The sequence below is a fragment of the Perca flavescens genome, chromosome 6 (genome assembly GCF_004354835.1).
Source record: "Perca flavescens isolate YP-PL-M2 chromosome 6, PFLA_1.0, whole genome shotgun sequence".
NCBI classification, from domain to species: Eukaryota; Metazoa; Chordata; class Actinopteri; order Perciformes; family Percidae; genus Perca; species Perca flavescens.
Window position 1 is genome coordinate 22,730,985 of NC_041336.1, and position 19,119 is coordinate 22,750,103.

At 40.1% G+C, this 19,119-nt stretch overlaps 4 protein-coding genes across 5 annotated transcripts; 2 read left to right on the top strand and 2 right to left on the bottom strand.

The window, feature by feature from the left end:
* The first annotated feature begins 585 nt into the window (after positions 1-585).
* Positions 586-8,865, top strand: LOC114556542 (zinc finger protein 184). Of its 2 annotated transcripts, XM_028579515.1 has the most exons (4): positions 586-869; positions 3,450-3,575; positions 4,181-7,501; positions 7,847-8,865. In XM_028579515.1, exons 2-4 carry the CDS (start codon positions 3,459-3,461, stop codon positions 7,994-7,996), a joined length of 3,588 nt encoding a protein of 1,195 aa, XP_028435316.1. In that variant the 5' UTR covers positions 586-869; positions 3,450-3,458; the 3' UTR covers positions 7,997-8,865. The 2 variants fall into 2 exon arrangements, with proteins under 2 accessions (XP_028435316.1, XP_028435317.1); XM_028579516.1 differs by lacking the exon at positions 3,450-3,575.
* A 1,099-nt stretch (positions 8,866-9,964) lies between these two features.
* Positions 9,965-11,250, bottom strand: LOC114556580 (trypsin-3). Its single transcript, XM_028579572.1, has 5 exons — positions 11,202-11,250; positions 10,900-11,056; positions 10,481-10,734; positions 10,247-10,383; positions 9,965-10,158 (listed from the first exon to the last, which is right to left on the bottom strand). The coding sequence occupies exons 1-5, from the start codon at positions 11,239-11,241 to the stop codon at positions 10,009-10,011; spliced, it is 738 nt and encodes a 245-aa protein (XP_028435373.1). The 5' UTR covers positions 11,242-11,250; the 3' UTR covers positions 9,965-10,008.
* Positions 11,251-14,123: 2,873 nt separating this feature from the next.
* LOC114556579 (trypsin-3) lies at positions 14,124-15,443 on the bottom strand. Its single transcript, XM_028579571.1, has 5 exons — positions 15,396-15,443; positions 15,094-15,250; positions 14,675-14,928; positions 14,441-14,577; positions 14,124-14,353 (listed from the first exon to the last, which is right to left on the bottom strand). Exons 1-5 carry the CDS (start codon positions 15,433-15,435, stop codon positions 14,204-14,206), a joined length of 738 nt encoding a protein of 245 aa, XP_028435372.1. The 5' UTR covers positions 15,436-15,443; the 3' UTR covers positions 14,124-14,203.
* A 2,301-nt stretch (positions 15,444-17,744) lies between these two features.
* Positions 17,745-19,055, top strand: LOC114556581 (trypsin-3). The gene is made up of 5 exons (XM_028579574.1): positions 17,745-17,784; positions 17,930-18,086; positions 18,252-18,505; positions 18,603-18,739; positions 18,827-19,055. Exons 1-5 carry the CDS (start codon positions 17,745-17,747, stop codon positions 18,974-18,976), a joined length of 738 nt encoding a protein of 245 aa, XP_028435375.1. The 3' UTR covers positions 18,977-19,055.
* Positions 19,056-19,119: the final 64 nt, after the last annotated feature.

Consider the following 19,119-nt stretch of genomic DNA (forward strand, 5'->3'; position numbering starts at 1 on the left):
AAAGTAAATGCAATTAAGAATATCACAAATGTGTTAATAAAATAAGCACGATGAAGATAGAAATAGAAGGGACCAGAGGGCCATTTCAAAGCAAAGATAAGGCGCTGTTGATTTTTCATTTTTGATGAGGCTAACTGCCATGAGCAGCAAATATCCTAAGTGATGGATGCGGCGTTCATGTGCTGTTTGTGTGCTTGTAATCGCAACACCCTATGTAAGCATCGAAAACTGCACCTTATTGTAGAATAAACAAAGCAACGCCACATAAATACATTTGGTTGGTGATATTGCAGATTTCATTTTTTGACAAAAAAAAAAAACATACAAAACTCGTTGGGAAAAGGGTGATATTGCAGATGTGAAACTGAACTAGGAGAAGTGTTAGGCACGTCACTACTACCTGCCAAATTAATGATGCTGGTGTGCATAATTTTTCCAGCTTATAAGCGTCCTGTCCTTAAACGTTATATCTCACCAATACAAGTATGACCAAACACTACCGTCTCTTATTTCGTGTTTTCCACATTTGAAGTAACTTGTGCAAAACAAATCATAATTCCCAAATTTCCGACACCACCAGAAGTATCCACCCTGTGTACGCTCACCGTGATTGACACTTTTTCGGGTTGCTTTGTGCGTGGATATCGAGTGGCTCACTGCTGCAAACAGCTCTGAAAAGGAGAGAAAGCCACTTCTACATTAACAGATCAGCTCCCAGACCAATGCATGCTTATAAAAAGTGCCAAACAGCCACCTAACGACAAAGCACATGCATGCTTTGAGCTAGCAAGTGCTAGCTAGGTGCCGTTAGTTGATCAACGGTCAGGTAATGGCTACGCAGAGACCAGCCTTGACTCTCTCCCACGCAGGCAAGCAGTTTGTGTTTACTACCACTCATCACGTTTGGTAACTGGTATTGAGAAATGTCCGACTCCTACATAAGCGTTATTGACTACAAAGAAAGTCACATGAGCTGACATCGTAGTTAACGGTTCGGTTCGTGTGGCCTGTAACGCTAATTAACCGGAGCTAGCAATGTGGCCTACCACAAGATAACGCCTATATTGTTAGCCATGCTGTTCAAAACGGTAACGTTAGCGTTTGACAACTGATGATAACTGATATCGTTAGCCGGATGCTAAAGCTGACTGGTCATATGTGTATAAAATGCATGTTTAGTGACCCGTTAGGATATGGTTATCTCTCAGTGGGTTTATATGTGAATATTGGTAATCACGATCAAAATCCATCTCTCAGTAACGTTACATTAGATGAAATGTGTATAGCGACCACCGTCTATTCTAGACCCAACGTTAGCGTTACTAGTGCATATCAAGTCCATACATGCATCTAAAGCTTTGCAAACTTAAACACCATACTATGAGTGTTAGTATGAACCCCAGGTTCAGAAGTGCCACACTAGCTTTAAAGTAATGTAATGTGTGGTCTGTTAAGAAGAAAGATGGGTAAAATATTCACATGCTTTACTTGAGTAAAAGAAGCAGCATTGCTATGTAAAAGTGCTCCATTACAAGATAAACTCCTGCATGAAGATTTTTTTTACTAAAGTAAAGTTACAGAATTATTATAAGCAAAATGGTCCAGAAGTGCAAGTATTCAGAATACCCCTTTTCTTAAGTGCTATTTTACTTTGGCTTTTATTATTCCTGATGCCTTAATTTGTAAGCAGCATTTCATTGTTGTAGATGGAGCTCATTTTATATAGTTAATAAACAGTTGGGCAGATTATTCAGTAAGGATGCATCGTAATTTATAATGAAAAATGTTAATCTGCTAACTGTAACTCATGTAAAAGTAGTAGAGGAAAGTACTATATTCCTTCTCTGAAATGTAGTGAAGCATTTGGTAACCTGAAGTGGAAGTACTCAAAGTACCACCTCAGAAATGTATTGAAGTAGAGGACTTTTTTCCCAATGCAACAATTTTCTATATAATGATTCACAAATCTTTCCAGACAGGTTTTTGATTTGGCAATCACTTACAAAGTATTCTGTTTTTTTGTGGAAAACTTTAAAGTCTGCCAACGCAACGCATGTTAATCGAGCATAAATTGCTTACAGCAGGCTTCTCTCTGGTCCAGGTTTGCTTCACGGTTCGGTTTGTGTCACATTAGACTCATTCAATGGCAGAATTCAGAACTTCCCAGTTCATTTCATGGATTTTACAAATACCTTTTTAGTTGTGTATTTTTGAAGATTGCCCCCTTGTGGTTTTCTGTAGACCTATGAGTATTCAAATTTTTTTTTCTCACCGAGTTGAAATTTTTACTAAACATCCAAGAAACCCTAAGGATAGTTTGCAATATACAGTGCTGCTCATAAGTATTCATACCCATGCTAAAGTTGACTAAAAAGAGGAATAAAAAAATCATCTTTTGGAAATTTATGTTAATGCCTTAATTAAAAAGAATTAGGAAAAATCCGACCTTTTAAGGACACCAATTTTTTTGTGAATGAATAATGTATTATAAATAAATAAATGTTCTTCCTTAAAATACAGGGGCCATAATTATACATACCCCTATGTTAAATTCCCATAGAGGAAGGCAGATTTTTATTTTTATGGCCAGTTATTTTATGGATCCAGGATACTATGCATCCTGATAAAGTTCCCTTGGCCTTTGGAATTAAAGTAGCCCCACATCATCACATACCCTTCCCCATACCTAGAGATTGGCATGGTTTTATTTCAGCTAGCCTAATAGCTAACGGAGATAAGATCCATATCAATGCAAATCAAACCAGCTATTAGGCTAGTAAAAATTTCAACTCAATATGGTGAAAAAAAAGAAAAATAATTGGAATACTCATAGGTTTACAGAAAACCACAAGGGGGCAATCTTCAAAAATACACAACTAAAAAGGTATTTGTAAAATCCATGAAATTAACTGGGAAGTTCTGAATTCTGCCATTGAATGAGTCTACAATACAATTAAGAAAGTTAGCCTTGAAGAAGAAGCCATATGTATTGAGCTAAGAAACTAAGATTTATATTTTGTCTAGACACATAAGATGAAACAATTTCAAACTGTAACCTGCAAATGTCCAGAACCCAATGAAAAACACACTCAATAGGTGTTACACATAGATAGAAAACCTTGAAGTCAACATATTACAAATAATCGCTTATGAAATAAAACTACTGAATATAATATTACAGCCAGTTTTTTTTTTAATGATGGAGTAATATAACATATTTAATCTTTATATACTTGCAATTAATATTAACACTTTCCGATCGTGCAAGCCACTTCTAAATTATAGCGGCCAACGGGCATAGCATGCAGTATTTGCACAACTGTAAGAGCCAGCAATAATAATAATAATAAGCGAGCTAGTGTGTTATAGGTATTGTGACTTGATTGCTGTAGGAATACACGCTACTGTTTTTATGAGTTACAGCCTCATTGTCACTGTTTAATCCACAGACTCTTGACATGGGGAGTAAAATGTCCTTCAGCACAGGAAGCAGTGACCAAAATACAGCCTCTGAGTTAACTTCTGTGGCATCGCATCCTCGCAATTCCGTTCATACCCCTTTGGACCGCAAGCAGGTAGTTAGTGCGAGAGACAAATAGACATATCGCCCCAAAAGTTATGCTGTCTATTACAGTATACACAGCACAATTTCTGGAGTAACCTGCTAATGGAATTTTGATGCATTTTCTGTATAAAAATCTTTTAATCCTGAGTGCTTATTTAATCATTCTGTTCCTTTGTTTTGGATATATACTGTACATAGACACTGTTTAAGTGTGCAGTGAATCATTGTGTTGTGTTTATGTTGGTCCTATGGCATCCAAATAAAAGGGAGGGCAGATCCTAAAGGCTGGAAATAAACAAATATTCAGATTTAATTATACAGTTTGATTCTATATTGAGAGATATATTTATTTTTCAAGATGTTATTTTCTAATTTTGCATGCATTTTCATTAGCATGTGGTCTTTTACTGCACACCTGACTGTTTTAGGATTTAACTGCATAGACTACACATAGACAATACACCATAGAACAAATTATAAGGCATAAACATTTGCGATTATAACCGGGTTTTATTTTGAGTTTTTTGCCGTCTTTATTTTTATACTATTTTAGGAGACTTGTGCAACTATGACATCACTACATGTGTGACAAATGCAGTTTTCCCCCCCAAACAGATACCTGAAGACAGGAGATGCAGTGAAGAAGACGTGGACTCCAGTTGGGGAGAGGAAATGAAAGCAACAGAACTGACTGAACCTGCACCTGAATCCCACTCATCGGGGCACGTGGAGTCCGATGGCCGTGTTAACTCTGAAACAGTAGGCGGAACAAATTGTCAACCCAGTGGGCACATATCCTCTCAGGCAGGGATGGAAGCAAAATGTCAAATGACATCTGCAAGCGTGTGCAGCTCTACAACAGACAGCCATGGACAGCCTGTGGCGGTCCGCAGGAGACCCGGGCGCCCACGTAAAAGAAAACACTTGTTGACTAAAGACAAAAAAGACCCAGATTCTGCTGGTTTTGATGCAGTTCAACATAAGGAGATCAGCACGACAATACCTTTGCCAACATGCTTAGAGAACCACAACCGACATGATGTGCCTAACGCCGTAGACGTTCCATTAATCAATAATACACCCCATAATGAGAAGTCGGGTCCTCATACTGTTTCTGATGGTAAAGTAGGAGACAGTGTCCCTGTGCTGCCAAAAAGAAAAAGAGGAAGGCCAAATAAAGCACAAATCGCAGCTTTTAAAGCTATGGTAGCCGAGGCTGCAGCTGCCAGAGCTCCTGCTGCCTCTGCTAATGCTAATAATGTCAGCGGTCCTGCACGGAGACTAAGGAGTAGAGGTGAACAACGCCCTTCGACACCAGATGGAAAGCCTGAATCTGATAGCAAGGTCCACCCCAAGCCGACTGAAGTGAGTCCTACAGAAAGCAGTAATACATTAAACTTTCAAGGTATTAAAAGAAGAAGTGCTAAACTGGCTTATCAGCAAGTTCCTGCTAAAGTGTCCCGACTTGATGTTTCCCAGGATGCCTCATCACTATTAAGCAACGACGCAGGCTGCGGGGAGAGAGCAGAGACCGATAAACAGATGGAATTTAACGCTGACAAACAAGAGACTGATGCAGATGGAGAGAGCTGTCAACTCTCCCCGCAGTCTCAAGAAGGACACGTTAATACTTGTGAGGGTTTGAACAGTCTAAACTTGGTAATTCCTCCTGAGTGTTATAACCCCGAAATAAAACAGTCAGCTGACACGAATGGCAGCGGGGAGTCGCAATCAAAAGGCAGTCTTGAATCCCCAAAGAATGCAAACCTGCAGAATACGGAGCCCTCTAGCACAGATGTCATAACCCTCTCTGAACTGTCACCTAAGCCTGTTGGGTTCCCCCCTGCTGTGAAAGCTGAGAATATCGAGATGGAGCTGGATCATTTAAATCCTGGGTCAGAGTCAACTAGTCCTACTTCACAAAGCAATGCCAAAACTTCAGTTAAAGCTGGGGCTTCAAACATTCAGCGAAATACTTTCAGGCGCAAGAAAGGGGGCAAGAGAAGGAGGAGAAAAAGTAATGTTTTGTTACAGAGAGAGCAACTTGAAGGCAGCAATGACATTGAACAAAATACAGACTGCGGTGACGGGGATAAAGAGGCCAGCTCAAATTTCAGATACACTAAAAAAGGGGGGAAAACTCTGTTGCAGTGTGGTTATTGTAGTCAAACCTTTAAATTTCTCTCTCAGTTCATCATCCATCAACGCGTTCATACAGGAGAACGACCTTTCAAATGCCCTGAATGTGGCAGAGGTTTTAGCAAAAATTCCAACTTAAATCTTCATCTCAAGACGCACAAAAAGGGCAACATGTATAAAAAATGTCCATTTTGCAAGATCAAGTTCTCTTGCTCGGAATATGCCTCTCATATGAAGATGCACGCACGCGCGCTGGACCAGGACTCTGAGAACAGCAAATCGGAAAAACGCAGTAGAGGGAGTGACCATGAAAACAGTCAGGACCTTCGTAGACCAGTTTCCCCAGTAAAGCGAGAAAGAAAAGTGTGCCAGTACTGTGGTAAAACATTCCCGTTTCAGTCTGCCCTCATAAGACACGTGCGTGTCCACACTGGAGAGAAGCCCTATAAGTGTGATATATGTGGCAAAGCTTTCGGTCAGGCCTATTTCCTCCGTGTTCACGAGCTAACCCACTGGTCGGTAAAGCGCTACAACTGCACACGCTGTGACAAATCATTCACTCATTATAGCAATGCAAAAAATCACAGTTGTAGACCTTCGGGAACCGGTGACGATTTACAACCCAACCGACGTGTAAAGCCTTCACTAACGTACACGTGCCACATCTGCAAGAATGTTTTTGACCATCTGCAGGAGTTCAACAGCCACATGAGAGCCCACACCGGCGCAAAGCTGTATCGCTGCTTGTATTGTGACAAGCTGTTTGGTGTGCTGTCTGAGTTTAGCACCCATCGCAGTCAGTGCAGCGGAGAGGATAAGGCCTCCGGCTCTGCAATAAAAGAGGAACAGACCATGTCATTAATACAGTACACAGTGCCTGCACTTAGGTGTTCATCTGGACACAATCCAGCTTCTCCCTTCACAGGAGCAAATTGCGAAACGCAGAAAAAAACATCACAGACCAGCCACAAGAAACGCTTCGCTAACTTAAAGAAACCGTTCCAGTCAACAGTCATACCGGCTCACCATCTCTCACACATTGTGTCAAAGTTAAACAAACTAGATAACCGCTCAGACCCCAGGAAATATTTATGTCCAAGCTGTGGCCGACTGTTCAGACACATGGGCAGACTCCGAGCCCACATGCTCACCCATGCCCCGGGTCAAAGTTACACCTGTGGCTGTTGCGGCAAGACTCTAGAAAACTGGAAAAAACTGTGGCACCATCAGAGAACCCACCGACAGAGACGCGGCCGCTTCACTTGTCCTCAGTGCGGGCAAGGTTTTCGGTTCGTGGAGCCGTATAAAAAACACGTGAGCGAGCACCCAGAGTTCCAGTGGATTCAGGTCAGGCCCAAGAAAGTGTTTCTGCCTTATAAATGTGAGCAGTGCAGGTGCAGCTTTCAGACTCTAGATTTGCTGTTTAGTCACCAGCTTTGCCATTCCTCAATGCACAAGGACTCTGATTTCGATATATCTACGGATGATCATGCTACACAGTCGAACAAGAAAATGTTTAGCCCTCCCATGAACAACCACGTAGCGGAATTATGTCCAGATCCAGAGGAAGACCTCTCTCCTCTGGGCCCCTTATCCACATGTCCAGACCCAGTAACTCCAGAGTCTCCTCAAACACCCATGTTTTCCTTTGTCCAGAGTAAGGGGCTTGATTTGGGTAAAACTTCCCAGCATCCCAGCAGCACACATTCGATCCAAGATAGAGAAACCAGTCAAGACAGAATAGATGAAAATGCACCTGGAAAACCTTTTACTCCTTTGAGAACTGTGAAAAGACAAGTGAGTGCCAGAATGTCAAATGAAGGGTCTGCAAATGGTGTTAAGTGTGCTGTGTGTGGTGATGCATATGCTGCCATTTCAGACCTTTATCATCATTATTTGCAGCATGCTAGAGGCCAGTTGTAATAACCTAAACGGAGATTCATTGCCAATTCAGGGGGGTCAGGTAGTCCTAGATTATAAAATGTAGATACAGTCAGTTACACACCGGGTAAAGTTATGGGAAATTAAATGCATCAAAAAGGATTTGGAAGATTTGTTTATAATCATGTAGTAAGCCTGTCATGCCTGAAATATACACACTAAATGTACAAAATAAAAGGGACACTTTCTGTTTTCATGTAGTGCATCAGGAATCTTCAGGTAGAAGTCACTAGGCTAGTGACCAGCCTTTCTTTTCTCCCATCAAAAAGAACCGAAGAGATGCCGACAAATGAGAACATGTCAGAAAGACGCCAGAAGCAGCCCTGGGATTTCAACAAAATAAGCATTTGAAAACAGAACTCGTACTCTATGTAAATGGACTATTATGGAAAATATTCATTTCCATTCATAACCAGTGAAACATTTTAACTCCTTCCTTATTGCTGTTGCCCTGCAACCTCCTGGTATCTTTAATTCATAACTTGGAAAAGTTCCCTGCACTGATCAGAGGGGTAAACGTCACACTGAAGTCATTTCTGAACTCCTTATTGCTATGGAAATTTTGTTTGGCAGACCTGACTAAGAACTTCTTTCATATTTTATTTTCTGAGACATCGTCAATTAATAGAACCACCAATTATTGAATAGAAGCTGTATAGTTTTACAAATTTCAAACCGCTCATCACATGCATTCACTTTGTGACCACTGTGAATTTAATATCAAATGTGCACATTTTAAATCACGCAGCTCGCTTTTGACTTCTACAAGTGAAAGTGTTACTCAAATTGTTTAAGTGATGTTTATGGATTTAAAAAAAAAAGTTATGTTCTGGTCTCCAACAAGGACATGTATCAGCATTTTGTATTTACATTGAAAGTGAATATCCGCTTTACTCATGCACGTTTGCTAAATAATTTGTTCTATTGTGGACTTGTAACATGATGGCTGAAATCAAGAGATGCTACATTTTCTAGAAAATACACTAACAAACGCACATTCCACACCTGAAACCATGTGCAACGGGAGTGCTGTGGATCATTCATTATTTTTTACTGCCTTTGAAAAACTACATTACGTGCTTCAGTGTCAGGCTTGAGTTTTGTTTGAATCATGAAAAGCACATTACAAAAGATTTTTCCCGGATGGACACCCTGCTTTGTTGAATATTATTTAATGCCATAGTTGGTCCTAAAACCAATAAAGGTAATTTTTGTATTGATATGCGATCATGTCTGTCATTTTTAGTTTCGCATCTACACATCCGTATTCTACGTTTACTATAACCATGAGATCCTTGGATCCTAAATATTCTTTTAATATTGATTGACAGGAGAAGTATCTTGTGAATCAACATTATGAAGGATTCTTGATTGTATGATTCTTCCCCATTTTTTGTACTGCATGACAAGTTGGTCTCAGGCAGGTAAACCAGCCTTAAGAACACTTGAATCGTTATTTAAAACGGCCCTTAAGATCCATGACAAAAGAACACTTTAATATCACCACTGTCAAATCCTCACCAAGTACGGTATTTTAAAGTTAGACAATTTGATAATGCATTTGAATGTTTGTTTACTCTTTAAAATCATCCATAATGCTGCTTCTCCTCCTTTAAAAAAATGTGTTACCTTCAACCCGGAAAAAACACGAGCCACTCGGTCAGCTACTACAGGAGAGTTACAACAAGACTCCGTTTGGCAAATCATCCTTTTGTGGCCGTAAGTCAGTGGAAAACTCTCCCAACACAGCTTGTACACATTTAGGAATTAGATAGTGTGTATGCGTGCATGTGTGTGCGTGCGTGTGTATGTGTGGTTCATGGGAGGGTTTAGGATTTTGATTGCACACTCTGCACATATATGGGAATGGGTGGAGGGATTGGTTTTAGGTTGTGGGAATGAATTTGATTGATGCAACTTAGCAAATATTTGTGTATTATTCTAAATTAGGTGTGAATGTGTTTGTAAAGTATATTCTGATGTTTTGTTCTTCACTTGCATTGAATATTTATTGTTTTCCTATCTGCCCAGGGACTACAGGTGGAAAATAGTACTTAGTACAACCTGGTACAATGCATCTCTCCTTGTTAATGTTAAATTGTACACTGTCCCGGTTTAAATAAAATTACACTAAATTACATAAATCATGGCAAATACAGATTGTTACCTGTTGTTAAACATCTGGGGTTGGGGTTTGTGAAAGTCAATTAAAAATTGGTTGCAGCATTTTTTAATAGTCCGAACTGATGAGTTTGAATACAATACGTAGTGCAAGAAGTCTAATACATGACGTATCTTTGATTTTTTATTTAAGGGATATACAGTTTTTTTTTCCTAATACAACAAATGACAGTCAAGTGACTTTAGTTGGAGGACATGGTGTTGCGAATCCAGGTGTTGTAGTTGCAGACCTTGGTGTAGACTCCGGGCTTGTTCCTCTGGGCGCAGCCATAACCCCAGGACACCACACCCTGCAGCTGACCGTTGCACACCACGGGGCCACCAGAGTCTCCCTGATAGGACGCAGATAGAAAGGACAACATGTGAGCAGAGGTGCTCTAAAAGTTTGGTGTGTCCACTCTAAGAAACTTTAGCTCGTACCTGGCAGGAGTCCTTGCCTCCCTCGAGGAATCCAGCACAGAACATGTTGGAGGTGATCTGTCCAGGGTAGGCGGACCTGCAGCTGCTGTCGCTCAGGATGGGGGCATCCAGGCACCTCAGACGATCAGGGTAGCTGCCTAGAGAGGAAACAGACAATAGGCCCTACATGTAAATATTCATACTCCAGAATGTACCAAAAATATGTTCCAGATGTGAGTGCAGTGTGTTACTGACTTCCAGAGGTGCTGGTGTTGCCCCATCCAGAGATCAGACATCTGGTGCCAGAGCTGGCACAGCTGGAGGGCAGGGACACGGTGCTGACGTAGCTGTGCAGGGAGGCGGGCTTGCTCAGCTTGATCAGCATGATGTCATTGTCCAGGTTGTTGCTGTTGTAGCTGGGGTGACGGATGACTTTGACAGAGTCGATGAACTGCTCTGTGCCCTCACTGACAGCAATGTTGTGCTCACCAAGACGCACCTGGATGCGGCTGCAGAGAGAGGCATGGGGGTTATATTATAGGTTTTGTACATTGCATTTTCAGTATCTCTGATTTTATTACATTTTGAATGAACATAATGCTAAAGTGAATCAGTGAAGGTGGTTTTAGTATGACTGTGGACCTAATGGGTGGATGTAAAATGTCTGCACTTACGACTTGTAGCAGTGAGCAGCAGACACCACCCAGGTGCTGGAGATCAGGGAGCCTCCACAGAAGTGGTAGCCAGCGTTCAGAGAGACCTGGTAGGCCACAGAGTTCTTTCTGCACTCGTAGCCTCCAACAATCTTGTCATCCTCAATGGGAGCGGCATCTGATGAAGAATTTAACAGAGTTTATGTTTTGCAGGACAGTCTTTTTTTTAAGAACTCTTAAAATAAATAGCTCTTCAGTATTACTGTCACAAAATGGTCAAATTTACTTTAAAAAATTAGTGAAAAAGTAAGATTGATACTTACATGCCACTGCGAACAGAGCCAGAAGAATGAAAGCCTTCATGATGCTGTCTGTCTCAGTCTCGGTGTCAGCTCAGCTGCACTGCAGCCCCTTTTAAACTCTGTCCCTCTGCTATCTGATGGACCAAGGACACATATTTCCATTTTTGACCTTTCTGTTCAGTAACCTGTGAGAAAAACGCATCTGGGAGACAAGAGTCAACATACTGATAATGTGAACTCTGGTTGCACCCCTGTTACGAACATTGAGTTTATGAGAGATATAAACTCATTAATTTGTTTGAAATTACTGCAGAAATATGAAGGAAATTGTGTTGCATTTTACTTTTAGCCTTACAATGCCTCTTTATCTGTCAATGTAATGGAGGTATACTGCATTACTACCATACATAATAATAATAATAATAATAATAGTAGTAATAATAATAATAATAATAATAATAAATTTTATTTATGGGCACCTTTCTGGACACTCAAGATCCCCTAACAAGACAATAAAATAATAATAATAATAGTAAAAACATACAGAACATTACTAAGTACAGATGAGTGGTGATCATGTTGGATATGCCAGTGTGAAAAAAATGTGTTTTCAAGTGGATGCACAAGATACCATAATTTGGAGAAAAGCACAATAACTTTCATATCAATAGTGTATTGACGTCAGTATTTAATTGATGATGTTTATATTTTCACTCACTAACAGTTAAATATATTTACTTTCCCGTCTGTCTCTTGTTTGTTCTCCTGATTTATAAATAGTGTAAAATTGTCAGACCGCTTATTTTAAATGCAGTCTAATAGCAAACGTTCAAAATATTTCTTTTGAGTTATTACTATCACCAATATATATCAATCCTGTATTCATGTTTAGTTAATTACTATATTTTATTTTGAGAGGGAACAATACTTGGGTTAAAATATTTCTCTGGAATTGTTTGCAATGCTTGTGATTTTTTTTAAAATAGTTGTTGATGTTGTGACTCGTAAACTGAATCTTAATGTTAAATTATATTTTTCCATACAGTATTTATTATTACCTCTTTTGTCACGCTGGTGATCAGAAGAAAACACACATGCATAGGCTATATGTTTCAGGATAACAATTGTTTTGTTGTAAATACTCAATGCATGATGATATAAACACATTGTTTATCATCCAAGGTGGCTGAGTTCATTTAAATTGTTATATGTTTTCACTGATTTGAGCAACATGCAGTCAAAACATTCCTTTATTTATTAAGTCAGACATCTTGGACTCAGACAAATAGTAAGACTTTTTTTTTAACCCTGTTGTTTCTAATTCCCTTAGAATCTGGACACAATTTCGTAAAACATTTTAACCTCGATCAGATGAATAGCTTCTCTCCTCTATCCTTTAACCACCTTTTCATGCCTTCACAGATGGATCAGAATTTCGCTGGTTGGCATCGGCATAGACTGGTTTTCTTTGCTGATCTTTTTGATGAGAATTCTTTTCTGCCCTTCGAAGCCCTAGTTAGAGTTCATAATATCCCAAGTTCACACTTCTTCAGATATCTCCAAGTCCGCAGTTTTACCTCCAAACATTTCCCTACTTCCCCCAAGCTGCCAAATAAAGACACAGCATATGACCTATTAAATCTGAATCCATGGAACAGGGGTCTGATCTCTAAGACGTATGATATAATACATAATATTGATCTTCCATCACACACTAGAATAGGTGAAGCCTGGGAAAAGGACCTGGACATTGTAATCCTGGATGATGTCTGGGCTAAATGCATCTCCAGCATACACACATCCTCTATATGTGTAAGGCATGGACTAATACAATCCAAGGTATTTCACAGAGTACACTACTCAAATGACAGGCTAGCTAAAACATACTCATCGGTTCACCCTATTTGTCCTAGATGCGGAAATTTTGTGTCATTGGGTCACATGTTCTGGTCATGCCCCTCCCTAGTTGATTTCTGGTCCTCCATATTTGACTGCCTTTCAGCTTTATGCAACACATCTCTCAAACCCAATCCACTCACTGCTATATTTGGAGTCACACCCTCGGAAATACATACCACAAGAACACAAAAGAGAGCAGTAGCGTTCTGTAGTCTCATAACACGTAGAGTAATCTTAATGAATTGGAAATCTAATAAATGCCCACCGTTCAGGAGTTGGATCCAGGAGGTGCTATCTTTACTTCAGGTAGAAAAGATTAGACATACATTGAAAGGTTCTTGTGACACATTCAGTAGAGTGTGGACTCCCCTCATCGAATATGTGAAGGAGTTGAATCTCTACCAGCTCATGTTATCTAAGCGCTCTCTTTAGTCAACTGTCTGACTAGTCCATTGATTTACCGCTGTAGAATTGGATCTTGGTTTTTTTTTTTCTTTTTTTTTATACTCTTGGTCCCATGGGATGGTGTATTGGGAGGGAGTAGGGGAGGGCACCCATGTGGGACTATGTCCCGAGTTTGTTTGTATATGTATGTATGCTCATTTCTGTATATTGAAAACGCCTAAAATAAAGTTATATAAAAAAACATCTTGAAAATAATGTTCTCAAAATCGCTCTAATGCCAAACTGTTTTGTTCAATCCCTGAATGTATATCTGGCGAGTGTTGAAGGCTGCCTTTTCAGAATTTTAAGTTTTGAAAGTACAGAGACACTTACATATCTTTTTTTGTTTTGTTTCTTGAGTTTTTTTCTCTTAAATATTTATGAAAAGTATTACATTTTGCAGCAGTTTTATTTGGTTTTGATATGTAGATTTATGATTTTTCATATTAAAGCCGGTGTTCTGATTATTTATTTTGCACATATATCTTCTATTCACTTCTAAAGAGAGATTACTTTTTTATCATGTTTTCCTTATTGCTGATTCATTTAATAAGGAAATTATTTTTTTTCATCTAACAACAGAAAACAGGGAACAACAGGGAGAGTGAGGTTGATGTTTATTTTCTCAAAGCAGATGCCATAGTAAGAGATTGCTTAATGTTCCTTCCAGTCAAGTGACTTTAGTTGGAGGACATGGTGTTGCGAATCCAGGTGTTGTAGTTGCAGACCTTGGTGTAGACTCCGGGCTTGTTCCTCTGGGCGCAGCCATAACCCCAGGACACCACACCCTGCAGCTGACCGTTGCACACCACGGGGCCACCAGAGTCTCCCTGATAGGACGCAGATAGAAAGGACAACATGTGAGCAGAGGTGCTCCAAAGTTTGGTGTGTCCACTCTAAGAAACTTTAGCTCGTACCTGGCAGGAGTCCTTGCCTCCCTCGAGGAATCCAGCACAGAACATGTTGGAGGTGATCTGTCCAGGGTAGGCGGACCTGCAGCTGCTGTCGCTCAGGATGGGGGCATCCAGGCACCTCAGACGATCAGGGTAGCTGCCTAGAGAGGAAACAGACAATAGGCCCTACATGTAAATATTCATACTTCAGAATGTACCAAAAATATGTTCCAGATGTGAGTGCAGTGGGTTACTGACTCCCAGAGGTGCTGGTGTTGCCCCATCCAGAGATCAGACATCTGGTGCCAGAGCTGGCACAGCTGGAGGGCAGGGACACGGTGCTGACGTAGCTGTGCAGGGAGGCGGGCTTGCTCAGCTTGATCAGCATGATGTCATTGTCCAGGTTGTTGCTGTTGTAGCTGGGGTGACGGATGACTTTGACAGAGTCGATGAACTGCTCTGTGCCCTCACTGACAGCAATGTTGTGCTCACCAAGACGCACCTGGATGCGGCTGCAGAGAGAGGCATGGGGGTTATATTATAGGTTTTGTACATTGCATTTTCAGTATCTCTGATTTTATTACATTTTGAAAGAACATAATGCTAAAGTGAATCAGTGAAAGTGGTTTTAGTATAACTGTGGACCTAATGGGTGGATGTAAAATGTCTGCACTTACGACTTGTAGCAGTGAGCAGCAGACACCACCCAGGTGCTGGAGATCAGGGAGCCTCCACAGAAGTGGTAGCCAGCGTTCAGAGAGACCTGGTAGGCCACAGAGTTCTTTCTGCACTCGTAGCCTCCAACAATCTTGTCATCCTCAATGGGAGCGGCATCTGATGAAGAATTTAACAGAGTTTATGTTTTGCAGGACAGTCTTTTTTTTAAGAACTCTTAAAATAAATAGCTCTTCAGTATTACTGTCACAAAATGGTCAAATTTACTTTAAAAAATGAGTGAAAAAGTAAGATTGATACTTACATGCCACTGCGAACAGAGCCAGAAGAATGAAAGCCTTCATGATGCTGTCTGTCTTAGTCTCGGTGTCAGCTCAGCTGCACTGCAGCCCCTTTTAAACTCTGTCCCTCTGCTATCTGATGGACCAAGGACACATATTTCCATTTTTGACCTTTCTGTTCAGTAACCTGTGAGAAAAACGCATCTGGGAGACGAGAGTCAACATACTGATAATATGAGCTCTGGTTGCACCATCACATGCATTAAACACCGGGCCTGTTTTCATGTATTTATTGAGAAATATATTTCCCTAACTCTATTACTTGTCTCTTTTATTGTTATTCAAAGCAAAAGATTTTTTTTTATTTTAAATGTCTGCTTCTTTCTCTGTGGTTTTACTTAATCATAGTCAGGCGGAATAGATGCCCCTTATTCATAGAGAAACAATAGCTTTCAAAGAAATGTACGATTGTCTGTGTTATATTATTGTATATTTTGATAGTAGTAGTTTGACGTACGATTCAAGTCAAGGCGTGAATTGGTTTATAATCCATGAAAATAATCCACAAGAGCCTCAGACAGTTTACAGCAGATTACATCAAAATGACAATCAGAAATAACATGAAGTTGGCTTTACAGTGGGAGGCACATTTTATGTTTTAAAGCTAAAGGTGAGTTTAGAAGAAGCTTCTTTGATCAAATTTTCCTGTCACTAAAACTGAGTGTCTGGTTTTGCCCTCTGAGATTGAATGTGTCTGTCACAATTTACAAGACAAGAACATTTACTGGTGATTAACTAATTTGGCAACAGAAACAGATCACATCAACATTTTAAATATTTGTCTTTTAGGGTATTTATATTGAAAATCTTTACAGAAAGAATAATACTGATACAGTAATATATTCTATTTCCTGATTTGTTGATCAAACCTTTCATTGTGCTGTAATTCATATCAATCAAAATCAAAAAGTAGATGACAAAGCGTTGATATTATTAATCATAGAAAAAGTTTTCTTTAAGAGCCTTGTTTAGATAAAAGTAGCCTTCTCTTCATGCTTGTGTTGTGTTTCATGTTAAAATTGGCAATGAACAACATCCTAAACAATATTTATTTTACACAGAATATTGTTGAAATTTAATTGAGTATTTTTATCCCTGCCAAATAAATGGCAATATGTAAATATATTTGTCTTCAAGTAATAACATAAATGTTAGTTTTAATCTCAATGATGTAAGCTTTGTGTGAGACACTTCATTTGAGACCATTAGACTGGTTTTAGATTGACCTCAATGAATTATTGTGTTGAAAATGTTAATGTGTACTTCAGTACTAAAGCTAATACCCCACTTCCACACTCAGACATATGCCTGCATTACCATGATATACTTTCTGACCATATAAAGGTCTCAAAACCAGGAAATCAATAGTGGCTGGGTTGGGTCAGTGGGTAGAGCAAGCGCACATAAACATAGAGGTTTATGACTTGACGCAGAGGTCCAGGGTTTGAGGCTGACCTGTGACGATTTCCTGCATGTCTTCCCCCTCTCTCTCCCCTTTCTCACCTAGTTGTCCTATCCATTAAAGGTGGAAAAGCCCAAAAAAATAAATAAGAATAATCTTAAAAAACCAGGCAATCATGGAAAAACAATAGAAACATCAAACAAATATTATGGAAAGTATGTTTTATTACACGCAACTCAACTTTACAATGTGTACAGAGTGACTAAGGGCATTTTTGTTGGCATTTTAAAACCCCTTTTACATAAATGGGACAGCTGTTCATTTGGAGAATCATACTTACACATTTGCAATTTTGCAGTCTGACAATTTTACACTAGTTTCTGTCTTGTTTTTTTAAGTCAGTGTTTTATGAATCAGGAGAACAAACAGGAGACAGACGGGAAAGTAAATATCTTTAACTGTGAGTAAGTGAAAATATAAATATCATAAATTAAATACCAACAACTTAAATACACTATTGATATGAAAGTTGTTTTTCTCCAAATGATTGTATCTTGTGAACATGTATGGTAGTAATGCAGTATACCTCCATTACATTGACAGATAAAGAGGCATTGTAAGGCTAAAAATAAAATGCAACACAATTTCCTTTAAATTTCTACAGTAATTTCAAATAAATGAATAAGTGTATTTCTTTCATAAACTCATTGTTCCTAACTGGTGGTGGAACCAATGCTCACATTATCAATATGTTGGCTTTTGTCTTCAGATGTGTTTTTCTCACAGGTTACTGAACAGAAAGGTGAAAAATGGAAACATGTGTCCTTGGTCCATCAGATAGCAGAGGGACAGAGTTTAAAAGGGGCTGCAGTGCAGCTGAGCTGACACCGAGACTGAGACAGACAGCATAATGAAGGCTTTCATTCTTCTGGCTCTGTTCGCAGTGGCATGTAAGTATCAATCTTACTTTTTCACTCATTTTTTAAAATAATTTTGACCATGTTGTGACAATAATACTGAAGAGCTATTTACTTTAAGAGTTCTTAAAAAAACGACTGCCCTGCAAAACATAAACTCTGTTAAATTCTTCATCAGATGCCGCTCCCATTGAGGATGACAAGATTGTTGGAGGCTACGAGTGCAGAAAGAACTCTGTGGCCTACCAGGTCTCTCTGAACGCTGGCTACCACTTCTGTGGAGGCTCCCTGATCTCCAGCACCTGGGTGGTGTCTGCTGCTCACTGCTACAAGTCGTAAGTGCAGACATTTTACATCCACCCATTAGGTCCACAGTTATACTAAAACCACCTTCACTGATTCACTTTAGCATTATGTTCTTTCAAAATGTAATAAAATCAGAGATACTGAAAATGCAATGTACAAAACCTATAATATAACCCCCATGCCTCTCTCTGCAGCCGCATCCAGGTGCGTCTTGGTGAGCACAACATTGCTGTCAGTGAGGGCACAGAGCAGTTCATCGACTCTGTCAAAGTCATCCGTCACCCCAGCTACAACAGCAACAACCTGGACAATGACATCATGCTGATCAAGCTGAGCAAGCCCGCCTCCCTGCAAAGCTACGTCAGCACCGTGTCCCTGCCCTCCAGCTGTGCCAGCTCTGGCACCAGATGTCTGATCTCTGGATGGGGCAACACCAGCACCTCTGGAAGTCAGTAACACACTGCACTCACATCTGGAACATATTTTTGGTACATTCTGAAGTATGAATATTTACATGTAGGGCCTATTGTCTGTTTCCTCTCTAGGCAGCTACCCTGATCGTCTGAGGTGCCTGGATGCCCCCATCCTGAGCGACAGCAGCTGCAGGTCCGCCTACCCTGGACAGATCACCTCCAACATGTTCTGTGCTGGATTCCTCGAGGGAGGCAAGGACTCCTGCCAGGTACGAGCTAAAGTTTCTTAGAGTGGACACACCAAACTTTAGAGCACCTCTGCTCACATGTTGTCCTTTCTATCTGCGTCCTATCAGGGAGACTCTGGTGGCCCCGTGGTGTGCAACGGTCAGCTGCAGGGTGTGGTGTCCTGGGGTTATGGCTGCGCCCAGAGGAACAAGCCCGGAGTCTACACCAAGGTCTGCAACTACAACACCTGGATTCGCAACACCATGTCCTCCAACTAAAGTCACTTGACTGGAAGGAACATTAAGCAATCTCTTACTATGGCATCTGCTTTGAGAAAATAAATTAACATCAACCTCACTTTCTCTGTTGTTCCCTGTTTTGTGCTTTTAGATAATAATAATAAAAAAATGTACCAATGAAA